Source organism: Linepithema humile, chromosome 3 (genome assembly GCF_040581485.1).
Source record: "Linepithema humile isolate Giens D197 chromosome 3, Lhum_UNIL_v1.0, whole genome shotgun sequence".
NCBI lineage: Eukaryota > Metazoa > Arthropoda > Insecta > Hymenoptera > Formicidae > Linepithema > Linepithema humile.
The window spans coordinates 21364444-21387065 of NC_090130.1; the positions used below are offsets into that span (position 1 = coordinate 21364444).

The 22622-nt window shown below is 42.2% G+C and overlaps 1 protein-coding gene across 2 annotated transcripts in view; it reads right to left on the reverse strand.

Annotated features, from left to right (window-relative positions):
* Positions 1-22622, reverse strand: part of LOC105668775 (neurotrimin-like) — a 144902-nt gene that overhangs the window by 17318 nt on the left and 104962 nt on the right. For both annotated transcript variants that reach the window (XM_067352629.1, XM_012361341.2), the window contains exon 4: positions 3207-3365. In XM_067352629.1, coding sequence (XP_067208730.1) covers positions 3207-3365 — 159 coding nt within the window. The remainder of the gene's footprint in view (positions 1-3206; positions 3366-22622) is intronic.

Here is a 22622-nt window from a genome sequence, read left to right on the forward strand (position 1 = left end):
AGTTCTCGGTGGAATTCGCTAAATTTTTGTTTTTTATTCTCGGGGATGTTATGGTTTTCGGGAATTTCGATAAAGTTATAGCTATAGACAGTTCGATGTATGGAAAAGTTGCGTGACGCTGGATCGACGGGAGACATTGATGTCGATATTTTCATTATCAGTGATGGTTTGAAATTACAGAATTTTCGAAAATATTTACGATTGCGTATTGTCAAAAAAAAAAAATTGTTTCGCAATGTATCACTAACTTTTAACTTTTAATAGTGTCATAAAAATTGAGATTGAAATAATCGTTTTAATAGAAAAACAATAACGACAGTTAACCCGAAACAATTCTATTTAATTCGATCAGTAGTTTAAATAACGCCGAGATAGCGTTTTTCCATACTTTGAATTGGAAATTTTGCCGTACCATATTTTTAAACGTGTTCGCCCACCTGAGTGTAGTTCACGAAGTACATTTGTGCAACTTTTTTGGCGTCAGTAACGTTGCCAGCATCGCATCCGACACGACGGAAATTGGTTGCCGAAGTTCCGTCACTTATATACATTTCAATTTAAAAACGAATCGAACGCGTTTAGATTTTGTACGCATTTAAATTTTCTACATGTTAGATTCGAATTCTCCAAGTATTGTAGATTTAAAATCAGAAAGTACGACGTACAGAAATGCCGGCGCCGATTCGTGTCGCAAACATGGTAAAGATACGCAAACTTTTGTCATTTTATCAATGTAACCATTATCGCCAGGAAAGAAAGACCACTTCCGCATGTTAAAATGCACCGGGAAAATGTGCAAACTGCTTTGACAAACGACCACATAATGCAGCAGCTGTGAACTCGATTGCGAGCAGCTCCAACATGTGTGCAATTTCTATAAAACATTTTAAATTATACTAGTACGCCGACAATACGCGATAATAAATAAAACGTACTGCTGACTGTTAAACGCTCCGAAATTGTTGAACAAAATGTCTCATAGATTCTTGTTACTCAGAACGTATTGAACAATATTGAGATAAATAGTGGGAGATACAAATATGACTGAAAAATTTTCCAAATATTTAGTGTATAATTAAAATCGATTTAATGTTGATATTAAAGAAAATATTATGTATATGAAATATTGAATTTTTGATTCATATTCTTTCTCGTCGTATTCGAAATTCAAATAGCAATTTACGGAGTCGTCAACTCGGGCGACACAGTTCAGAGACCGCTTGCATTACAAGGTGCAAATTCAGTTTACTTATCCGGAAGTTGCGGCTACCTATGTCCTTCCGCTCGCCACAATTAAATCGGACAGAATATTTGCACGCTGATAACAAATTAAACATTATAGAAGGACATAAACTATCCACGCTGAAAATGCAATATGGCGAAAATTATAAAAATCTTTAAGCACTTAAAAAAAAAAGAAGATTAAAAATTATTCACAACACAATTCGAAAACCATAGTAACAAATATGATGTGATACCAGGAGCTAATGAAGCTGATGAAGCTAACTTCCTCAAGTTCGCGACCCGCCGAGATAAGATTACGACATATATATACACTCTCTCTCTCTCTCTCTCTCTCTCTCTCTCTCTCTCTCTCTCTCTCTCTCTCTCTCTCTCTCTCTCCCTCTCTGTATCGAAGTTTCAAATAATCCAATAATACTTCAGTAACAATATCCTGATCATAATATCATTATAGTATATACATTATTGAATTATTACAGAAAAGCCGAATCTCTAATGGTGCAAGCACACGTCGCGGTACTATTTCGGAGGAACTGTTACAATTGCGATATTCTTTCGGAGAAGAGAATCAACTCGCAAATATGCGAGTATCTGGAACGTAGTAACCAAGTCGTCGTAACCAATCACAGTCGGAACGTCTCGCAGAAGCAGTCTCTCCGCGTTCACTTCCTCGGCACTCGCACTTTATCGGATTAATGGCGTAATAGCGGAACTATGGATAGCGTAATCGTGGTTTAAGGTCGGTCCGGTTGTTTATTGTCCCGCGACGTAACGGGCCGAGCATGCAAGCTCGAATCGCGTATCGTGTGCTCACTGTGTTTGCCAATTTCAATGCAAATATAGAAGATCTTCTCGGTCTCTGCAAACGTATCACCTCGCTCTAACCTATTGGCCTTGCCACGCGGTGTGTTTGCGCTCCCCAGCGACCGCCAGCCGAGGCGCTTGGTACTGCAAGAGCGCGATGCGGTTCGGATGCACTCGTGCAGTTTAGCCCGAATGTATCCTTCGCGAACGTAAATCTCCTTTTTTTTCTCCGGGCGGAGCCTTTACGGTTGCGTGCGTAACGGAGCGAGCTTTTGGCGCATTGCCGCCGCGTTTAAGAGATGTCGGAGGGATATTTACTTGATTCAAGCCGCTTGCGGTTGCATCAAACCAATCCTTAAATAATGTCCATTTAAAGTTTCACGTACATTAATTTTTACAGGGATAAAAATTTATTTATAACGTTGAAAATTTGTAAATATTTAAAACCTGTCCTCTTTTCAAACTGTCAGGCAAATTAAATTATATTTTTAAAAGGCTTGATATGTCCTTTTTATAAGTCGGCTATCAAAGTTACAAATTTCATAAGCAAAGTTCGTATGCTTTCCGTATGCTCACATGTTACCTGAATTCAGAGCTTCGTATAAATAAGAGAAGGCGAAATTAATGGAAATATCTTGCAGTAAAAGTGGAAATACAGCATAAAAAGTTTGTAAAGGGTCAGAAGAGAAATTAAACTCTTGACCGTTCGAGGCAAATATGAAGCGTAGAAATTTCGTGATCGTTCGATGCGGAGCTAATGACACATAAAATACTTGGTACACTGCGGAATGAGAGACGAGCTAACGAGTGCGCTCAAAAGAGAGGAGGAGGGCGGGAAGGGAAGCGGGTTAAAAGCGCGACTCTCGGAAAGGACCGCATCGCAAATGATCGCCGACTGCTTTCCGGTGAAGAGAGTATCAAACGCCGCGTCTTTCTCTCGTCATATTCGATTAGCTCTCGTCGTAACGAAGCGTCCGACACGATGAGAGAGAGAGAGAGAGAGAGAGAGAGAGAGAGAGCTAGCGGAAGGAAAAAGAGAGAGAGAGAGAGAGAGAGAGAGAGAGGAGGAGGAGCCACCTTAATTCAGCGAAATTTTCCCGGCTTTATCACCAGCCTGACTGCGAATTACGCTCGTTCGTGGGCAACTCGTTAAAACTAACCTTCCTCCCCGGTCCCGGTTTGAATTGGCTGACCATCCTCACGCCGCCAGGTGATGTTAGGCGCCGGGGAACCGGTCGCGGCGCAGCGCAGAGTCACGTTTCGCCCCTCCATCACCACCATGTCCGTGCTGGTATCGTAGTCCAGGATGTCGGGCGGCACTGTTAGCAGAAAAGTGCGAGCGTTAAAGTGCGCTGCCACGTTGATAAGCGAAAGCTGGAAATGCAAAATGTTAAAGTGCCGAAAGAATACTTTAAACTGGGGAACAAAAGAGCTACGCAAACACACCGTGCCACGTCTACACGTGTCGTGTCTATGCTCTTCCGATTATTCCGATCTTTTATGTGGCCGCACGAGGCTACGCTTTATCATCGTACAATTGAGATTATCTAATTTTTCTCACGATAAATCGCTCGCCCCAAAAAGATAGCGCAACTTCAATCGCAATATCAATGATTCAACAGAATCACGTTAAGTAGAAAAGTACATTAAATCGAAAAAAAAAAAAAAAAAAAAAACCCCCCGCGGAATTGGATCGCCGCTATATTTGTCTTTAATCCTCGTAATGGACGTATCAGGATCATACGATATCTAATAGGAACGTTTACGTCCAACTGTTCGGCTACAAGAAATTGCGATATATCGTCAACAGAGTGTACGCGAAGTAATAAATTCCGATCCTCCTGGCATTCGCCGATGCGCAAGCTTTCTGTCGTAACACTTAACGCAACAATAACGCTCGCGAGTTAACTTCTCGCCGGCGGCAAGGGTGGACAAGTATGTATATCTGTTCGTTCATAAATCAACCCATGTGGATTAGCTGCATACGCCGAGGGGTGGAAACTCCTCTCGCACACGACGGGACGACACGTGCGCGCGTGACGCATGCAGGCTGCACGTAATAAAGTAGAGAATGATAACGGTGGGAGCGCGACGCATCCGCGTCATCTCCGGCGGAAGCGAACTCGCGCAGCGTACCCTGCCCTACCGAATGTCTACTTGGAGGTTGGACCCTCCATATTCAAGCATTAAAGAGAGCGAGCGACCCCGAAGGACGGGTTCTCGTTTCGGGGTTCCATACGACTTCCTGAGTGCTTCGAGGACGCTGAGTTTGCGCGTAGTTCGGAATAGCCCGGTGGTATGAGAATGCCCGGGCTATTCGCTGCGGCGATTTCATTGCTCCGTTCTGTTGCTGTGCCCATTATCAAAAAATTTTCGTGTCCACGTACGCTCGCGAAACGTGAAATTGCCTCGCACAGCTCTCGGAATTCAATTTGTCCGAGTGCACGTACATTAAAAACCCGTGTACAAAATGCAACTGTGATCGTCGAGCTTTCCGCGTTGCTTCGGCTCGGTTCCCGAATAAAACGACGATTTTACGATCGCGATATCGAAAGAATGTCAGCGTGTGACGCGCGCGCGACTCTCGCCCGCTCGTTCGGCGAAAATCATAACCTTTGGTTTGGCCCGGTTATGCCGCGCGGTCTGACTTTTCCATTTCGCTGCACCCATTAAAGTCAACTCTCAAGATCTCGTCCTTGATTTTTTTTTTCTTTCCCTGCTCGTGCGCTCTTATTCTCTTTATTTTTCTCTCGTCCTCTCCCAGGGTGTCGAATAAACGTGTCCCTCGCGAGTAATGTCTTACTAGATTCGCCGACATGCGAATCGCGGCCCGAAGGCTGCATCGGTCGCCGCGGGTAGGGGCTGGACGAGGTTGACGGGGTCGATTTTATTCCGCCCTACGGCCGGAACTCGATTTGCGGTTGAGTGCCCGTATGGGTGATGCTGAATTGGCGGGTCAAAGCCACCTAGAGTCTCCACCGACCACCGGGAGACCCCACTTCTCTTCCGCCAGTTCCACCCGCCACACCGTCGAGCTTCGAATGTTCGAATGTTCGTTCGTTCGTTCGTTCATTCGTTTCACCCTACGCATCTATTTGGAGACCACGCGGATTTTGGTGGCAATGCAACTCGTGGCAACCGGTGTGTCCCACGCGCGGAGTTCACTATTTTGTCAGCGATACCCGATCGGGACAATAGTACGTATGTTGCATAGCGGGCGTATATATGTCACATGCATACTGCAGTATGAAAGAACGACGAGGATATTAAAAGCTACAAATACAATTCTGATCACATCCCTGGATTATTAAATTCGAAATATTAACGAAGATAATACGTAACCTTTGTAAAAAGAGCTGTCTTTGTGAAACATTGTAAAATTGTATATAAATTGCGTTTCACTTTTATACCTTTATAAAAAAATAAAAATTATTATATTTATAATAGAATATATCACGCATAAAATAAATTTTTATTACTTGCAATTTTTTGTGCCTACAATACATGTGTTCAAAGATGAAAATTGTATAATATTTATAATAGAGATGCAATATTGTTATCATTGTAAGTATAAAGATATAGCAATAACATTTAATAAATCTCAAAAGGTTACCTAATCATTCATTGCAATATGTATATAATTAGTTTGCAATTTTTTTAACTTAATTACAATCCGCCAATTTATACTGTCCAATTTCTCAGGTCGATTTATTCAGTGAAAAGTTTGCAACAAATTAGGCACTATCGCGGCTGCAATCCGCTTTTACTCCTACATTCCATCCACTACTCACTTTTGTAACCTCGCAGACGCTAAACTACAAAACAAAACTCGGCGCAATCGCTCATGCGGCTGCTACTGTTTACCACCACATCAATCTAAACCCAAATCTTAACTCGTTGCGCTTAACTGTATATAAAGCATTATTTCAATACCCACGGAATTAACTACTTCCGTCTTCGCGTTTACATCACGTCAACTCCTATACATAGAAAAATATGTGATACACAGAAATACAAGAATATGTGTATAAGTGGAAAAATAAATAATGAATTTTTGAAGAAACATTTTATTCTTACGTAACATGAAAAGAATTTCCGACGTATATATGTTTATAACAAATACGGCGCGCATTTCAGTTTATCAAGCATTTTTATGAAATACTTTTATAATTATAAAATATTCATAAAATATAAAAGTGATTTATACTCGATCGAGATTAGATTATTTATCGTTGAATATTGCAAAGCAGCTCAGTTTCTATTATTTAACATGTTCGTTTCACGACGCGTCGACCGTCCATCTCACGCATTCGCACTACACGTACGACGGTAAGCCGTCCCGTCCAGTGTCTGTCATCAGCCTGCATCAATCCGGGCTTGTGCTGCGTCGGCTCTATCGCTGTGACGTTCCGGCTTACGCTCGGATATAAAATAATTTTAATATAAAATGCGAAACTTGGCGAGCTGTCGCTTTGGCGCGGACGAATTATTATTCGATGTGGATTTATGAGTGTTGTCCCGACGACGCACGGTTCTAATAGTTCGCGCCGAAATAAAATCATCCGCTGACGAAAAACGCCAAGTATACAAGCTGATATGTGCGACTCCGCGCACAGCAATATTTTGTATAATAATAACCGTGTGGAAACAGAGGTCTATGTTGTTATAACGCTTGCTGAACACTGTTCGGAATTGATATATCCTGCGATATGCTCCCGCACACCACCAGTTTGTTCACATTGTTCTACACACCGTATCTGGTTATGATACCGCGACGGGTTGCGGAGAATTCTATATATTAAAGCGGAGCCCAGTATCGCATATCAACCTCAATCCGCCTCGCCCATCCCGTTTACCGGTAACAACCTTCGCCGGTTTGGACTGCCAGAAACTCACCACTCCTCAACGTGACTATGCACTTCGTTTCATCTAACATTGTTCCTGCAATCGCGGGGTTACCGCGTGCGCGCGCGCGCGCGAGATGACCTCAGCCAATTTCAGATAACAGCGGCTTTCTTCAAATCTCCTCTTACATTTCCTCGTGCATTATCGCGCGACTCTTGACACCCTGTCGAGGTTTATCGTTCAAATTCCGCGAAAAGAACGCTGTTCAGTTCCCCGCCAGAAATATTTCTCCGTGCGTGCTCTCCATTTCCGCAATCGCCTCTCGTTTACTCGACTCTACAAGCGGAATACCGGCGGAATATCTCGCTAAATGACAGCAATCAGACGTTCCCGTTGTACCCGGCGCTTTTTGCGACACAGACATCCTTTCCCTTCTTCGAGCAGTGGCTGGCGCAAAAATCCTCGAGCGAGGTGGACTTGTATCAGGTATCAATTCAGTCTCGCCCATTCTACCCCTCCCCCCCCTCCCGTAACAACCACCGCTACCATTCCGGATTCTCTTGGACTCACCCCTGACCAATGCGCGCTCGTTTCGTGGAACGTCGTTTCTACCGGTGCAACTGACGTTGAGTAGCGTGGGGTCGGGTTAAAAAAGTGCAGTGCATCGGACGAGCGCCGCAAGCCGAGCGTGGCTTAATTTCGATGCGTAAATCGAACGGCCGGTGTCGGTGGGAAGAGACGGTCGGGGACGGGGAGAAAGGGAGCGCGGGGGTTGCTTCACGTCGAAACACGACATGCCACGTAGCGAAGTTGGGAATTCGTTCCAGGCTCGGAAACGACGTTGTAACGAGTGCCGCCTGCAGGGCTATCGGGGCGGGTCTTAGTAAATCAGCTAGGGAATAGACCAACGGGGGAGAAAAGTTTGGCGGATTTATTTCTGAATCCGAAGCTCGCCCAGCGGAGCACCGCGAGCGAAACGATTCGACGTAACCCTCGCCTCACGTCTCATCATAACCGTACGACGTCGGATGTGATCGTTAAATGGACTCATTTCAGTTTCGTACGCTGCAAACTCATCCGATGAAAAATAAATTAAGACTACTCGATGCACCGTGAACGATTCTTTTACGATGTGTTAGCTATAAATTCAGTTTTAATCTGTGCTTCGATGTTCCTCGCGGATCCGCCCGAGAGAAGAAAAAGTGTGATACATTAGTAACGCACAAAAGGAACGGCGGTGTACATTTTTATCGGATCGCCGCTTCCGCGGGGGTACACTGTAGATCCAGCGCGAGGAAGTAGTAAGTTTCTTAACGGAACTAAGCTGCGCCAGCTGAGCAAGAGAGGAGTATTGGCGGTGCACTTTATCACAGATAAAATATGCAGCTTACAACTTTGCTGCCGCCGACGAATCGAAGCACCCACAGGGAGATATGTAGCGCGATTGCCAGAAGAGATTGGTTCGCAGAATTCGCTAACGGTAACCCAATATTGGGCCTCGGCAAACAGCTGGCTAGCTGCTGAACTCGAATAACGTATTTAAACAAAAGCGATATCACCTGACGAGCTATCGATTGCAAGATTATCGTTGATGATATTTCTATCGCCATAAAGCTTTTAAGAAAACGTAACGACAAGAGTGTAAATTCTTCTCCGTTTTATATTCCAAGTCGTCGCCCTATATGAATTATACATGCAAGGTACGACGTTAGCAATTTTAATTCTACTTATTCGTAGCTTAGGAAAGATCAAAGTTCACTTCATCGGAATCATTGACTCGCAAGCTATTTGCAAATCCTCTTTATACGAAGAATATAAATTTGCGCCGTGCCGCGCGGTTTCGCTATACGCTAAATGTTACCATTGAATGAATGCTCGGCATACTTTATGAAGCACGCGTGTTCACGGGGTACCTCAATCAGGATGCACACACGCGGCCCGTTCGAAAAATATTGGAACTACAACTGTGCGCTGTGCGAGAGAGAGGGAGAGAGAAAGAGAGACACACGCAAGAGCAGCATGCGTTCTCACGTGCACGTATAGAATAAATTGGATTTATAACTAAATCGCCTAAGTTTATTTGCGGCACACAAAAGCGGCGTCCTGCTTTCACGAATAAATGATTAAAATGTAACTACCGCAGACCGGTGAATACGTTTATGCATCAATCGTGACCCCGCTACGGCGTATGACGGCTATGCCAGCGCCGAGTATGATTAACACGGTATCACGCGGGCGGGCCGAGCATGTTGCGAGGAACAAAGAGGGATTTTACCGGATGCGGGGATTTTGTCTACCGGTTTTGCATGGGTCCGAAGATATCCGCGCACGGGCGCGCTCGTGGACGCGTGAACAAAATAACGTGAGCATTGTACAAAATGTCATGTGAGAAGACACGCACATACGATCCATTGTAATGAGTATTAACGGTAGCTTTAATGGCAATATGGTAGGCGGCGGCGCTACTACAAATAAGGGCCTAAGCACATTAATCACGTTGCAATTGTAATTGTTAAACAGAATCGTGATTGGCTCGTGTATATTATATGCGCCCAATGAGGTAAAACAACTATGCTTCTTTGTACGGCGGCTATTCATGACCGAAAGCACACAGCGCCAACTTATATAGATTAGGTATAATTAGCGCGCATTCGCTTACAACGATTATGCCGCTGCCTAGAATAGAACGCTCCATTCTGTAGTCACAATATGATGATATGACAATAGGTGACGGGATTTATTTTAGCTTTTATCCTCCGAAAACGAGCGACACAAATAGCAAACTGCGGAATTAGAGCTTTATTTACAGAGTTTATGAACTTTCAATACGCGCATTAAGCTTTACTTTAGCCTTGATAAAAGGGGGATAACGATATAATTGTGTCGAAATGTGAAATAAAACGGAGAGGAGCCCCGACGCGCTTCGTATCGGTCGGAATTAAAAATTCGTCCTAATAAGTTCGCGACTTCAATCAGATATCGGTATCAGTCAGCGTCTGCTTCCTGCGCCGCTTGGTAATCGCCGGGATAACCACTATTCTTGGTCGCAATAAAGCACGGGCGACGTCAATACAAATCTACCGCGATAATCGAGCACTCATTGTGCGCTCATGCAGGTAAGTACGCGCGTATCGCTCAGTTAAATCGCATATTCGTGATACACCGACAAAGAGTGTTATGGCTGACGTAGCTTCGACTGCAATTTCGCGAACCAGCGACGCGTGGAGTATAACTGACAACTCGACTAGGGTGATATCGTACGAGTGATTGAGTCACGAAATTTTTGATGCCGGATTAGCGCATTGATCGCATAGAAAAGTTTATTTGGCGATAGAGAGAGAGAGAGAGAGAGAGAGAGAGAGAGAGAGAGAGAGAGAGAAAGAGGGAGAAAGAGAACGATTGATATCGACGAGCCGCTGTTAACGGACTCGAAATAACATAGATAAATTGCTGTCCGTGATAATTGTACGGAGAAAAGCGATATATCGCAATATTTGCACGGGCAATCGACGCGTTTCTATAACGATATAACTTTATTATATGTAATTTGCGGATAATTCGATATCGGTTTAGAATGCCGCTTAAAAGTATTTTATTTGCTTCATTCTGCATATTCGATCGTATTTCAAAGTTCAAACGATATGATACAAAAGTAAACGCGGTCGCGATCATCACAATAATTTTTGATATAAAGATATTTTTGCTTCTATCTAAAAATAAATATTTTTGCGAGCCAGTTTGTGAAATAATTAAAGCGAGGTAATTTTGATTGAAACTACATTGTATCTCCTCGTTAAAAGCATTTCGCTCGCCGTGCAACATATCGCATTTGCAGAAAAAAAAGGAAATTTCATATAAATTTCCGCAACTTATTTTATTCAAAAGCTACATAATTGTCAGTATCACCGACAATGCAACAATTTTAATAAACGGACGCACAAAATTGCATATAATACCGCAAATTCTGTTTTTATGGAAATACGTTCCGGCATACGATGAAGTAGTACCGGCTGCTCTTCGCGCCTACTTTATAGCGATGTTTCATGCACCCCATAAATCGTGAAAAATGCGTGATCAATATTTAAACGGGTTTGTACAATTAGAGTAAAGAGAAGCGGGAGCGGCCGCGAGGGAATCGCAGAGCCGCGAAACGTTATCGATCAAGCCGGCGCCACTCACATTTTTCCGATATAACGCTATCTGCAACACGAACGGACATAGACCGCCATCAGCTGATCGCGAGTTAATGCGTAGCTATTCCCACTCGTTAGCACGTGCGGACATGCAACGATTTCGCGTGCCGGTCGGGCGCCTCGCAGTCTGAGCCGGATCGAGGCTTTTCTACTGCAAGTGGAAACGGAGGCGGCGCTCTACACCCTCTCGCGACCGGTACAACTTTCATTCGCGCACGACGTCGGGAATAATTGGGTCGAATGGAAATAAGAAGAATTATATGTAGCGAGGGATTTAATTTAAAAAAAGCACTTCCGAGAAGAAAAGAACTTTATCGAAGTCTTAATAATCCCGCGGGATAAAACGTAAATCGTGTGTATTTTGCGGCGTAAAAGCAATGTAATACGATTATTTAAACGCGTCGCGGCTCGTTAAGTGACGTTTAATCGTCAATTAAACGTGGAAATATTTTGCGTTGACGATGTATCCAGATGATGCGTGTCGAATGCATAAAATTGAAAAGTCACATTCAAAAATCTCTCTCGCTGCTATTTCACCGATGCATTTGCAAAACAAACGTGTATCACCATTGAAAGAGGCTCACGCGACGACAGGTTGTCGGTTAATTAGCACGTGCAAGCTTGCCGCGGCTTCCTGAATAATTCATGGCACGTTGCGTTCCATTCGTAGGGCACTGAGTTAATCTTCAACGATCACACGGACGCATACCCTCATACGTATAATATATTTTATTGTTGCCAATAAATTGCCGCGTCGTATTTCATATTTCGCAAGACAAATATATTGTCGATCATAAACTATGATAAGATACTTCACAATGCGATACGCGCATACGAAATATATTTATTGGATAATGGATGTTTCTATCGAATAAATCGAAACACTTTTCGAAAACTCTCACACATTGACAAGCAACGGTAACAAATATTTGCGGCCGAAGCTACTACTATAATTTATGCACGTGCATATGATTGCCGCGTGAATAAATGTGTGAACATTAATAAGAGAGAGAGCCTATACTTATTAGCACCTCGACACTAGGATTAGAAGCGTTATCGAATCGGATGGTATTAGCTCTGTCACCGCGTACGCTTTGTGATTACGATATGAAAGTACATGGCTATACACGATAAAACATTTCACATGACGGTAATTCAGCGATCATGAACGTATGATTACACAGCAGGGTAAATTATTAAATCGTTCGCGGCATTATTGCGGATCTGATTTGGCTGCAATAATTGATAAGATTCACACAGAGGGAATATATTAATTTCAACGCGAATTCTCACATCAAAGCTCTTATCCCCGTTCTTATGGGAACACTTCGGCAGATACGTCGGTATGTGTGTATGACAATCTCGAACTATGAAAACAATTGCGCGATAAAAACTACTGAACTTGCACAAATAAAACTTTTTTACGAGTCTTGACTGAAATATTTGCGAATAATTTGACGAACGAGTATGTTCGATGAAACAATGAAAATATATGATGTCGTAAAAACTTAAGTTGTAATTATACCGAAACACGAAAATGCCAAGAAATATATTCCGAAACAAAGGTATCGGTTTGCACGATATCTTTTGTCGGATATCGCTCACGCCAGGCATTCATACCCAGACGGGAAATAAAAATAGATGTATCAATTCTTCATAGTCCTGACATTTATAGTTTTCAACGCTTTCCGCGAGATTTATCGAGGTAAAGAAATTTGCACGGATAATTTTCTGGCCGGCGTTGATGCAAAGCACGGAAATTCTTTCAAATGGAAATAACGCGGTGTGCTGTATTACACATTTCGGACCGCGAATTGTTCTTCGGCTTGACTTTTAGTTGACTGTCCGCGAAGTTACAACCAAATTTACTGAATAGAGCAACTTACTTACGGTTGACATCTTGTTTATCGTATCGACAGCAAATAAATAACTGTAGACTGTAGCGTTTTTATTTTTTTTAACTTCGCGCTCTATACGATACAAATTATCGGACAACAAATTAAGATCTCCGCAACAAAATAGATATTAAAATTCGCTCGTGAATTGAGTTTTTTGTACGAGAATTTATTTATCGTCCGTGGCGGACGGAATTAGGTATATCTTTCGCGGCATCAAATGTCTTACTGCATCATGAAACTTTTAAGTCAGCGCGACCGAGACCAGCGAGATATCGACTAAATAAATATAAAAAAAATTGTTGATAGACCGCGCGGCAAGATGGTAGTTTTGAGACACATTATACGTAACATTCGAGAAACATGCCAACGTCGCTGCGCCAGCGGTCGGTAGCGAAAACCGCGAACGTCGGTAGCGCGAGAGTCAAGCGAAACGTTCCATTATGTATTTGTTGGTACCACTTCTCAGCGGCGTTGCAAGATAACGAGGAGCGCTTCTCCCACGTTCCTCCTCGCCCCGTCCCCCGTTTCCCTATCTATCTGCCTGCGCCGTGACGAGATCCGGACAATTTTACTCGGCGGGAGATGCTCGTCACGGTCCGTTGCCATCTTGTTATCTGCCAGAGGCCACGCGAAAAAGGTAACGGGCGAGTGCGGGCGTCGGCGGGCAAAGGCAGCGGGCGCGGTGGATAAAGAATGAAGATAAAAGTGTCCCCGGTATCGTTGCGCGCGGCAAGTAGAAACGCCGGAAAGTTCGGCGGCCGAGGCGCGCCGAGTTCGCTGGAACAATAGATCACTTTGCCGGGACACACGATCCGTAGGACAATCCAGGTCCCTAATCGAAATCAGTCAGTTCCCTGGCCGCGACGGACGGGCTAGAGGAGCGCTGCGTCTATGTGGTGAGGATTTATTTACTCGGTACATAAAGCGGCTCAAATGGCGCCGCCAGGTATCACCGTATCAAATTGCTGGCGGCCATCAGAAAGGAATATTCGACGGCCCAGCTGTCACCCGGTCCCACCTTCGACTCACTCACGGAAGTGAATTCACCCGAGCGGTTTTAGATCGCGACTGCTTTTTAGAAGGTTGTTTAAATTTGTGAACGATATACAAAATATCTTTCGATTTTAAATATAAAATGAAAGTTCTTTCTGTTATCTTTAGATTATAGTTTACTCTAAATATATTTAACAGTTCTTAAAATATAATGGATGAATGTAATATTCTTCAAAGAAATGTGAAATTGGAATTCTATTTTTATTTTCGATTATTCGTGAATTATTTAATGTCGAGAGAATATTAAATATTATATCAATTTTAATTTAATTTTTTAATTTATCAAATTAAAATGCCGATATTCGACTCTCCGACTGACAATTAATAAGATTAGCACAATTAATAAAAAGCTGATACAAAGTATATTTCTGCTTGTACCATTAATATTATCACATATTTATAAAGATTTTTTTATATAAGCGGTTTATTTTTAAATTTTAATATGTTATTAATTTTTTCCGCAAAAGAATAGCAAATATTTTTCTCGTATGAATTCAAACTAGGGCACGGTTTAGTTGAAGCTGATAGAAATATTAAATCAACCTTTGGAGAGAGCTGTATTAGCGAAAGTCCTGTCCGGTGATGATTCAAAACATTTTGTTCTGGAAATTTAAAGAAAATCCAAATCGGTTTTAAACGAGGATCAATTAAAAGCTGCGAAAAAAATTAATTCAGGATAATTCGAGGCCTTGTAGTAAACTTAAAAATTTCCGCAGGTGGTTTCCCGACACCTGGTTGCGATAAAAAAGGAAAAAAAAATTGAACAAGTGAGTACCACATTGACAAAGAAACAAAAACAACAATCAATGATGCAGTCAAATTAATGCGAGTGAATCGCACTACTTTAATTGAAAACGCACTAACTTTAATTTAATAAAAAATGGAATAAGCGTTAGCAAATCAAGTCAATTTTTAAAAATATTAAATATTTAAAGGCGATCCTTGTATCGCTTGCCGATCCGATAAGTCTCAATTGAGTCTCATTAAAGCGGTACATATAAAAAATAATGGTTTTTTTATTTCTCTCTTATCTTTTTAACTCTTTCTTACTCAAAGCGAGTTTATTGCATCGGTCAAGCAGATGCAAAAGAGCGAAGCTTCTTCGTAGTTAACACAGACACTGCATTCGCATGCAACTATCTCTGCGTACCTGCTTTGAATTATGTATATGCGCTCATGTAAATATACAAGTGGAATATAGTTTAAATTGATAGCACTTAAGCAGAAGCGTTAAATTCAACATGACTTTTGTATTCATTCGTATTTCATCGTATCGCGATGCACTTATTAATGCACATTTCGTCGGTGCGCAGCACTCGTTTTCGCAATTTTGCGGTCATATTATCCCGCGGTTGCAAAAGCACCGCTTGCATAATATACAATAACAACAGACGCCACGCATAAAACTCCATTGTCGCGAAACCCTTTGAGACGCCGTATGTTACATTTCGGAGCGAAGTTATCACGCGAAAGCGGTTTGCGCAAAAAATTCAACGGCTATTATTTTTCTCAAAACTCCTACGTTCAAAAAAATCAACAGTTTTCGAAAATAAAACTACGTAACGAGAAACTACAGTTCGAACAATGTATATTTTTCGTAAATATTAAAACCACGAAGAAAGTTCTGTTGTTAAATATGCATCATATATTCTGAATATAATAGATTGTACAATATTATCCTGAAACACATCCCAGAAAACTACATTTACCAAAGCATTATGTGAGAGAAATTGCACTTTTTCTTTACTGAATGAAAGAAAAGGACAATCTAATTCGGCCACGTGGTTTATGCACTCGGGATGCTAATGGAAAACGCGTCAGATGAGATACAAGTGCACCGAATTTGAAATACCACTTTGCATAGTTACGGACTTTCAAAACTATCAAGCTGAAACTAATGCCTGGTTAATTCGAATTCTATCGTTAACTTTTCTCGATTGTCAATTGATTTCCTGTGATTACGTATCTACGAGATAGCGCCGGGGGATTTTGAACAGCGTGAGTACCGCAGTGGACGCGCAATTGAAAATATGTACATGTTTCTCAGGGAGATTTGTGAAAATAAATCTGTCTATAAAAATGGATCCTGCGTAAAACTACAAGAGTACAAAATAAATCTCTTTTCCTCGTATATTTCTCATATTCTGACCAAACATCGTGATTTTGCTCTAATGGTCAGTTTTTACGACCGGAATATAGAAAGCAAACAGCATTGCATTTTGTGTCATTTACTTAACGTCGCGATTTAATATCAAATGGCGAGCGTGACGCAGAGAAAATATCTCTGTGATATTGTCATGGCGACTGCGGAGGAATCGTTATTACCTTCTACTTCTAATATCACGAAATATCCCTCAATCTGTGCCAGCCGTTTTAAAGGTGCAAATATCGTGCCCCGCCATGTTGTAAATCCATCGTAAACCCTATATTCGGTCTTTGCACGATGAGAGAAGAGAAGAGACAGAGAAGACCACCACCTGCTGTGTGATGGGTTCGCTTCGAAGTAACGATTTTGTTCTTCGTTTATTTTGAATGCGGACAGCGTCTAGTGCGAAACGCGATTCCATGTCTCGAGTTTCTATCGAGCTCCCTGTGGCGGACGCGGATGGCAAATCCCTATGGATACACGTATTCATCTCCCGATTCGAATGTCATAATAAACCTTGAGATTATTTATTCGATTTGACTTTTTATTAAATAAGGACTTATCGGAATGACAACAACGAGATGATTTCTGCGATCTCTAATTTCAATAACATAAAACTGACGGAAACAACAACCGACGAAGTAATTTATAATTAATAGTGAATATTAATTGAATACTTCCTACTGTCTCTATATTCGTAAGTACTTGTGCGTGCTTTAATAAGCGCAGAATATGAACGCGTCATAAATCCGTCGAGACTTGCAGTCGAAATTTCTTCGCGAAGTGAGGAGTAGACGTTTATCTTTCGAGAAGTGGCCTCAAAGAGAAAGGTAACTATCCTTCTTTTCATTTATTTATATTCCTGTTCCCTTTAATTTGGATAAATCTCTCTCGCTTTCTCTCTCTGTACATCTCTCTTTATTTCACGCTACAGTTAGCAAGTGATCGCACAATGTTAATTCTCCGCAGTTTTCTTCGCTCTTCCTCGAATATTTCTGGAATAAATTATTTATGGAAAACGATAAAATCACACGTTCCGGTGCACAATTACACCCCGATATCGATAAAGTTGAAATTAATTTCAAGCTGTGTGCAAAATGAAAATACAGTGCACCGCGCTGCGAGATATCGATGTAATTAATGAAAATTTGACGTAAACGCGATAGACGCTGCGTAGCTTCGATTTACTGCAATGAGAACGATCGCGATGTCGATTGCGTAATTGTAATATTAAATGTTATACGGCGTTATATATCGAACATGATATTTACGAAATGGCAGGGGCGCGTGTGCGAAATCAACTCCGCCGGCGCCGCCGTCGCTGCTGCTGCTGCTGCCTGCCTCGCGTTCCGCTTTGTGCTTTGCTCGCGCGGATAAAGATACCGGATAAAGGCATCGGGGAAACGGAAATGGACTTGCAAAGCGTGCTGCGAAAAGTTGCAAACTTCTGCGGCGAAGTAGGCTACGCCACCGAAGCCGAATTTAGAAGTATATCCTTTCACGTTTCCGCGACGTGAAAGACTTAAAAAAGCACGCACGAGTGCTCCGAAAATTGCGATCCGTATCCGGTTGGTCGAAAAACTGGCGTCGTGTATACCGTGCGCGCATGGTAAACTACGTGCCACATACGGCTGAATTTCTTTCGGGATGTAGAGCGAGTTTAACTTTTCTCCCTTTACCGATGCATGATCTTTCTATGTGCCAATAGAGCGCCCGGCAGTAATTCGATATGCATCGTATATCGCTCGGCTCATTGCCGTATTCGCAAACGCGTAGAAAGCATAAATAAAACATCATGCTAAATTAATTAATACCTTACGTGTGCGCGGAGAAAAATAGTAGAAAGCATATAACGAATTCATGGAGGCTAAACAATTATTCATCCGCGTAAAACACGGGCGTTTCATCAAGAACAGCGGCGTTAAACGAGATAAATTAATTCATACGTAATCGATCGGAAGTAGTGGCGCGCGCGATGAGAGCCGGCGATACGACACTTGATGCTCCATTAGTGCATATGGCGAACTTGCACATTATAGAAGATAGTTAGTCACCTCAATTAAATCAAAACTGACACAGTTAACCGTAGTTTCTCACAGTCTGTCAAGATCCCTCAAGATATCATGTATTATGTCTATGTATCGGCGGCCAGCATCAACGTGACGTGGACGTCCTGACAATGACTGTACCGGATGCCGGCCGATAGCCATGTGACATCCTGTCATTCCGCTTAGAGGGACGAATAAAGCTTATTTCGAGCAATGAGCAAGCATGATCTCACGCCTAATTGGACAGAATAGAGAATCGATCAGCTCATGAAAGAAACACAGTTTCCCCTCTTCACTTATGCACAAAAACGAATGAGGATCTCTGTCGGTCCCACCGGGACAAAGCGCGTTGGTGATTTACGAGCACTGTCGTCAGATGCTCGTGACGCGATTACATTCGAACCGAACAATCGATTCCCCCATCGACTACTTGGTCGCAACTCGCGCTTTGTTTGGCGGGAAATTCTAATAGGTTTGATAATATGTACTGTGCAACTCTCTTTCTCTTTCGATAAATGTTTTGTTAAATTTCCGCTCTATTGGGATGCCCGACAAACGAACGTCTTATATCGACGAGCTAATTATCTGAACTTGGAAACTGCATTAAGGCGGAAAGAAGGCAAAGCCGTCTCTGCATTATTCCGTGAATTACACGGAAATTCGAAATTTCATTAAAACAAGAGTGCATCGTCTTCTTATCGGATCTTATAATAGGATGCCGTTAACAGAGATCAAGGTATACTCTCGACGAATAAGAATCCTACGATCTACCTCCTTCGTTTAATTCTCGATCTATCGCTACCGTCCTTCTCTAGCCATCTAATTAGCATTCTCCCTAAGGTCTTGTAATTAGCTGTGGAATTTAAAGAATTCTCTAGTCTGTGAGAAAATACATTTTAGACACAAATTCGCATAAATAATCCGCAAATTATTAATCAATGTAATCAAAGTGCACAATTTTCATATTTATTGGAAATATTTTTAAGTTCTCAATCTATCGATGTGTCGATAGCCTATTACAGTTGCTTGTATTATCGCACGTATTAAGGAACACAGAAACTTGACAAACTTCATTGAACTCCTGCGAGATTGTTTCGGCGTATTATCGCGATAATTGCGGCTCGTCGACAAAGATCAGGCATCGGCACTAAAATGAGCATAAAACCACGCGAAAGGTCTTTCGCGTCCGCTTAATTTGCAAGGCATTAACCTTATTATTATGGCGGTAATACGGCCGCGAGTTTGCCGGGACGTGTATGGGGGGGGGGGGGGGGGGGGACTGCACGCGAGCAATCTTTACAGCCTTCTCGGAAATGAAAAGTCGTGTGCCCCCCTCGCGAGCGCACGACACTCGTTCTTCATTTTTTCTCCTTCTACATGAACCCGTGCTCCTCTTTCCTCTTTCTCTCCTCGTTCCTACCACTCAGCACGCTTCCCCTTTTTCTGAGTTTCTCCACTCGTCCTGACTGCATGTTGAGCGCAATTTTTACGGCAATGGATGGCAGAAATTGCTTCATTCGTAACCATCAACATGATGCAGTTTTTCGCAAGACCGCCTTTGTCGTTCACTTTTGTATTGTCTACCGTCGTCGGAATGTTTCGCTCGCGAGACAAATGCATAATAATTTTTCCGCTTAAATCATCATTTTTCAGTACATCTGCTCGAGCAATATTCGATATTTTAAATTGGGCGGGGACTGTCTACCGCCGCCATCAATATCCATAAAACAATAATAATGTCTGCAACGGAAAACGACATGACGTAAATTCGATATCTTGAAAGATCTCGTCCACGACATTACAGATAGAGATTAGATTTACTCGCGAATTTCCGGATAAACCCGCGTGCACAATGCCGCGCGTCGGCGCATGTATGTGTGTACACGGTCGTACATGTACATTATCTGGGAACTTTGCCAGAATCCGATAATTGAGATCCGAAAACATTCTCTGATGACTCGCATTATCGATGTACGTGAAAGCCGAGAGTTCAATTATGCATGGTTAAGACCATTCAACAGTTAACCAACTCATATTTGGATCGGTTACCAAGTAATGTGATTCTACTGCGCTTTGCGAGCATTGTAAAGTTATTGCATTGTTACAAATGAAGAACAACGGAATGAAAAGCTTGCCTAACCGTATTATTTTTCGCAACTTAAAAATGTATCAATAAACCGTAACGTTATTTGCGTTGAAATATGCAAATTATGTAACTGTGCGCATTATTTATTTTTTGATCAGTTATTTACATTTATATTGCAACGAATTTAGAGATGCAAAATATACTTTTCAATCCGAACGAGAGATAAAATTTATAGTCTAGAAATTAAACCTTCTAATTACACTCGCACTGAAAATCAAATTTCCTTTTGTGTACTCGTGATACACTGCCAGCCACTCTCTTTCCCGCACGCGAGAAGATTTCTCAAGTGTATTTGAGGTTTTCTCTTAAAACTGACCTAAATATGATTAATGAATATACAGTTCTATAAATTCTGATATCCGGTATAATGATAGTAAAATACATAAAAAGTACCTAAAATGAAATGTAATACAAGTATATGTAAGTAAAATAATTCAATATTCAATATCGACTTTCTGGTCCAAATGCACTCAATAATTTTTACTATAACCTATAAAATTTCCAACTTATGACTAAAATATCCAAAATACCCAAGAATAAAAATATTGAGAGCGAGTATTTGAAATATTTAAGTATTATAAAAAAATGTCACTGTTCTAAGATAAAAGAATGATTGCTAAAAAGCACAATCTCTCTTGCAAGAAAACTTGATACATTTTCCGAAGACCATTCGTTCTGTGTATGTCCCGTTGAACACAGTGCTATTTACAACCAGAAGCGCTCCCGTTCGCATAAAGGCGAGTTCCCGAAGGAGATTCAGCTTACCGCCCCCACCGATCTACCCTCTCGCCAACTGCGCCGCCTCCGGCGGCCTACCTGCGAGGGCGAGAAGATTTCTTAAGCGACGACCGCGACGACGTAGCACTCCCACGAGTTGCGCGGGTTACAGTTAAAATAGAAAGCGCGGTGGCGGTACATTTGCCGGAGACTAGTGCTATTACTACCGGGAAACCGGGCGAGTCGTGAGGGGATGCAAAATGATCTCACGAGGGAGACGAAGTTCCGTAAGAGTAGCCGGTCGGCTATACGGCTCGAACCGACGGTTTGAACCTGGGAAAGAGGGTCAGGTCAGGTCGACGCGCGCGAGAACTGGTGCGCCGCCGTCGTTGCTACCGCCGCCGCCGCCGCCACCGCCGCCGCCGCCGCCGTTGCCGCCGTTGCCGCCGCGCTGGCTGGAGAGCGGACCTGGATCGCGGGATTAGATTGCTGCAGATGGGATGCGAGAGTCTGGCCGTATCTCGAGAATGCCAATTTGATTTCGGTACGAACGGCGGAAGACCGGGCCGGGAGACCGTAAAGTATACAACAAACGCAGCGGGCGCAACGAACCCTACATCGCGACCGAGAGTCCGATCCTGAAGTGCTTTCTTCAAGAAGGCATGTGAAAACGTGTGCTTTTGCCTCGGTGCATAAGTATGACGAGACGTTACGATACGACGAAAATTTCATGACGGCCTTTTCAATTATTTTGTCGACTCAGCTATCGTGCGCTACGCCGATTTATATTATCGCAGCATTTGATTGTCATATGAATAGGTTGACTTTGTAGATGAATATCGAATGACCATTAAGAAGGACATAAGAACTCGTATGGAGAGCTCGGAAAGTGAATCCGCCGACTTTGAAGCATGCGGAAAACTGAAGCATGCGGAGAACTGAAGCATTCGAAAAATAACGAGTTTTGAATCGCCCGCATCACTGATAAAAGAATTTTGAGAAAAGAGCACGGATACATCTTATCTCATTTCAGTAACTATGACGAGGTATGCTGTATAATATTGTATAATACAAATTTATTTCTCTCTTTGTATTATGGAATATAAAAGTAACATTTCGCTTTCTTCTATTTCAAAAATAATAAACAATAACTTTTTTAACAATAAAATGGATAATTACACACGTATCTGCGAATAAAGCGGATTTATTCACTGCAAAAGTAATAAGAATAAGTATTCACATAACGTTGTAATGTTTCGTTCATAATGTTTTATATGCAAATAAATTGAGAGCGATTGTAAAATGTGCGAGAAATTAAGTCAACTCACTTGTAAAAAATATATCTCGTTCAATATTACACCAGCGGAAGCTGCGTTATTTAATGTGCATAGCCAGGCTCCGACTCGCATGCATCCTCCACGATCGCGCACGTACACAACCGCAATCGCATATCTCCGACGCATCATCCTATTTCCGTACAATTACGAGTAACATTATCTATGGAAATTGCCACTTACTCGCGCATGATGC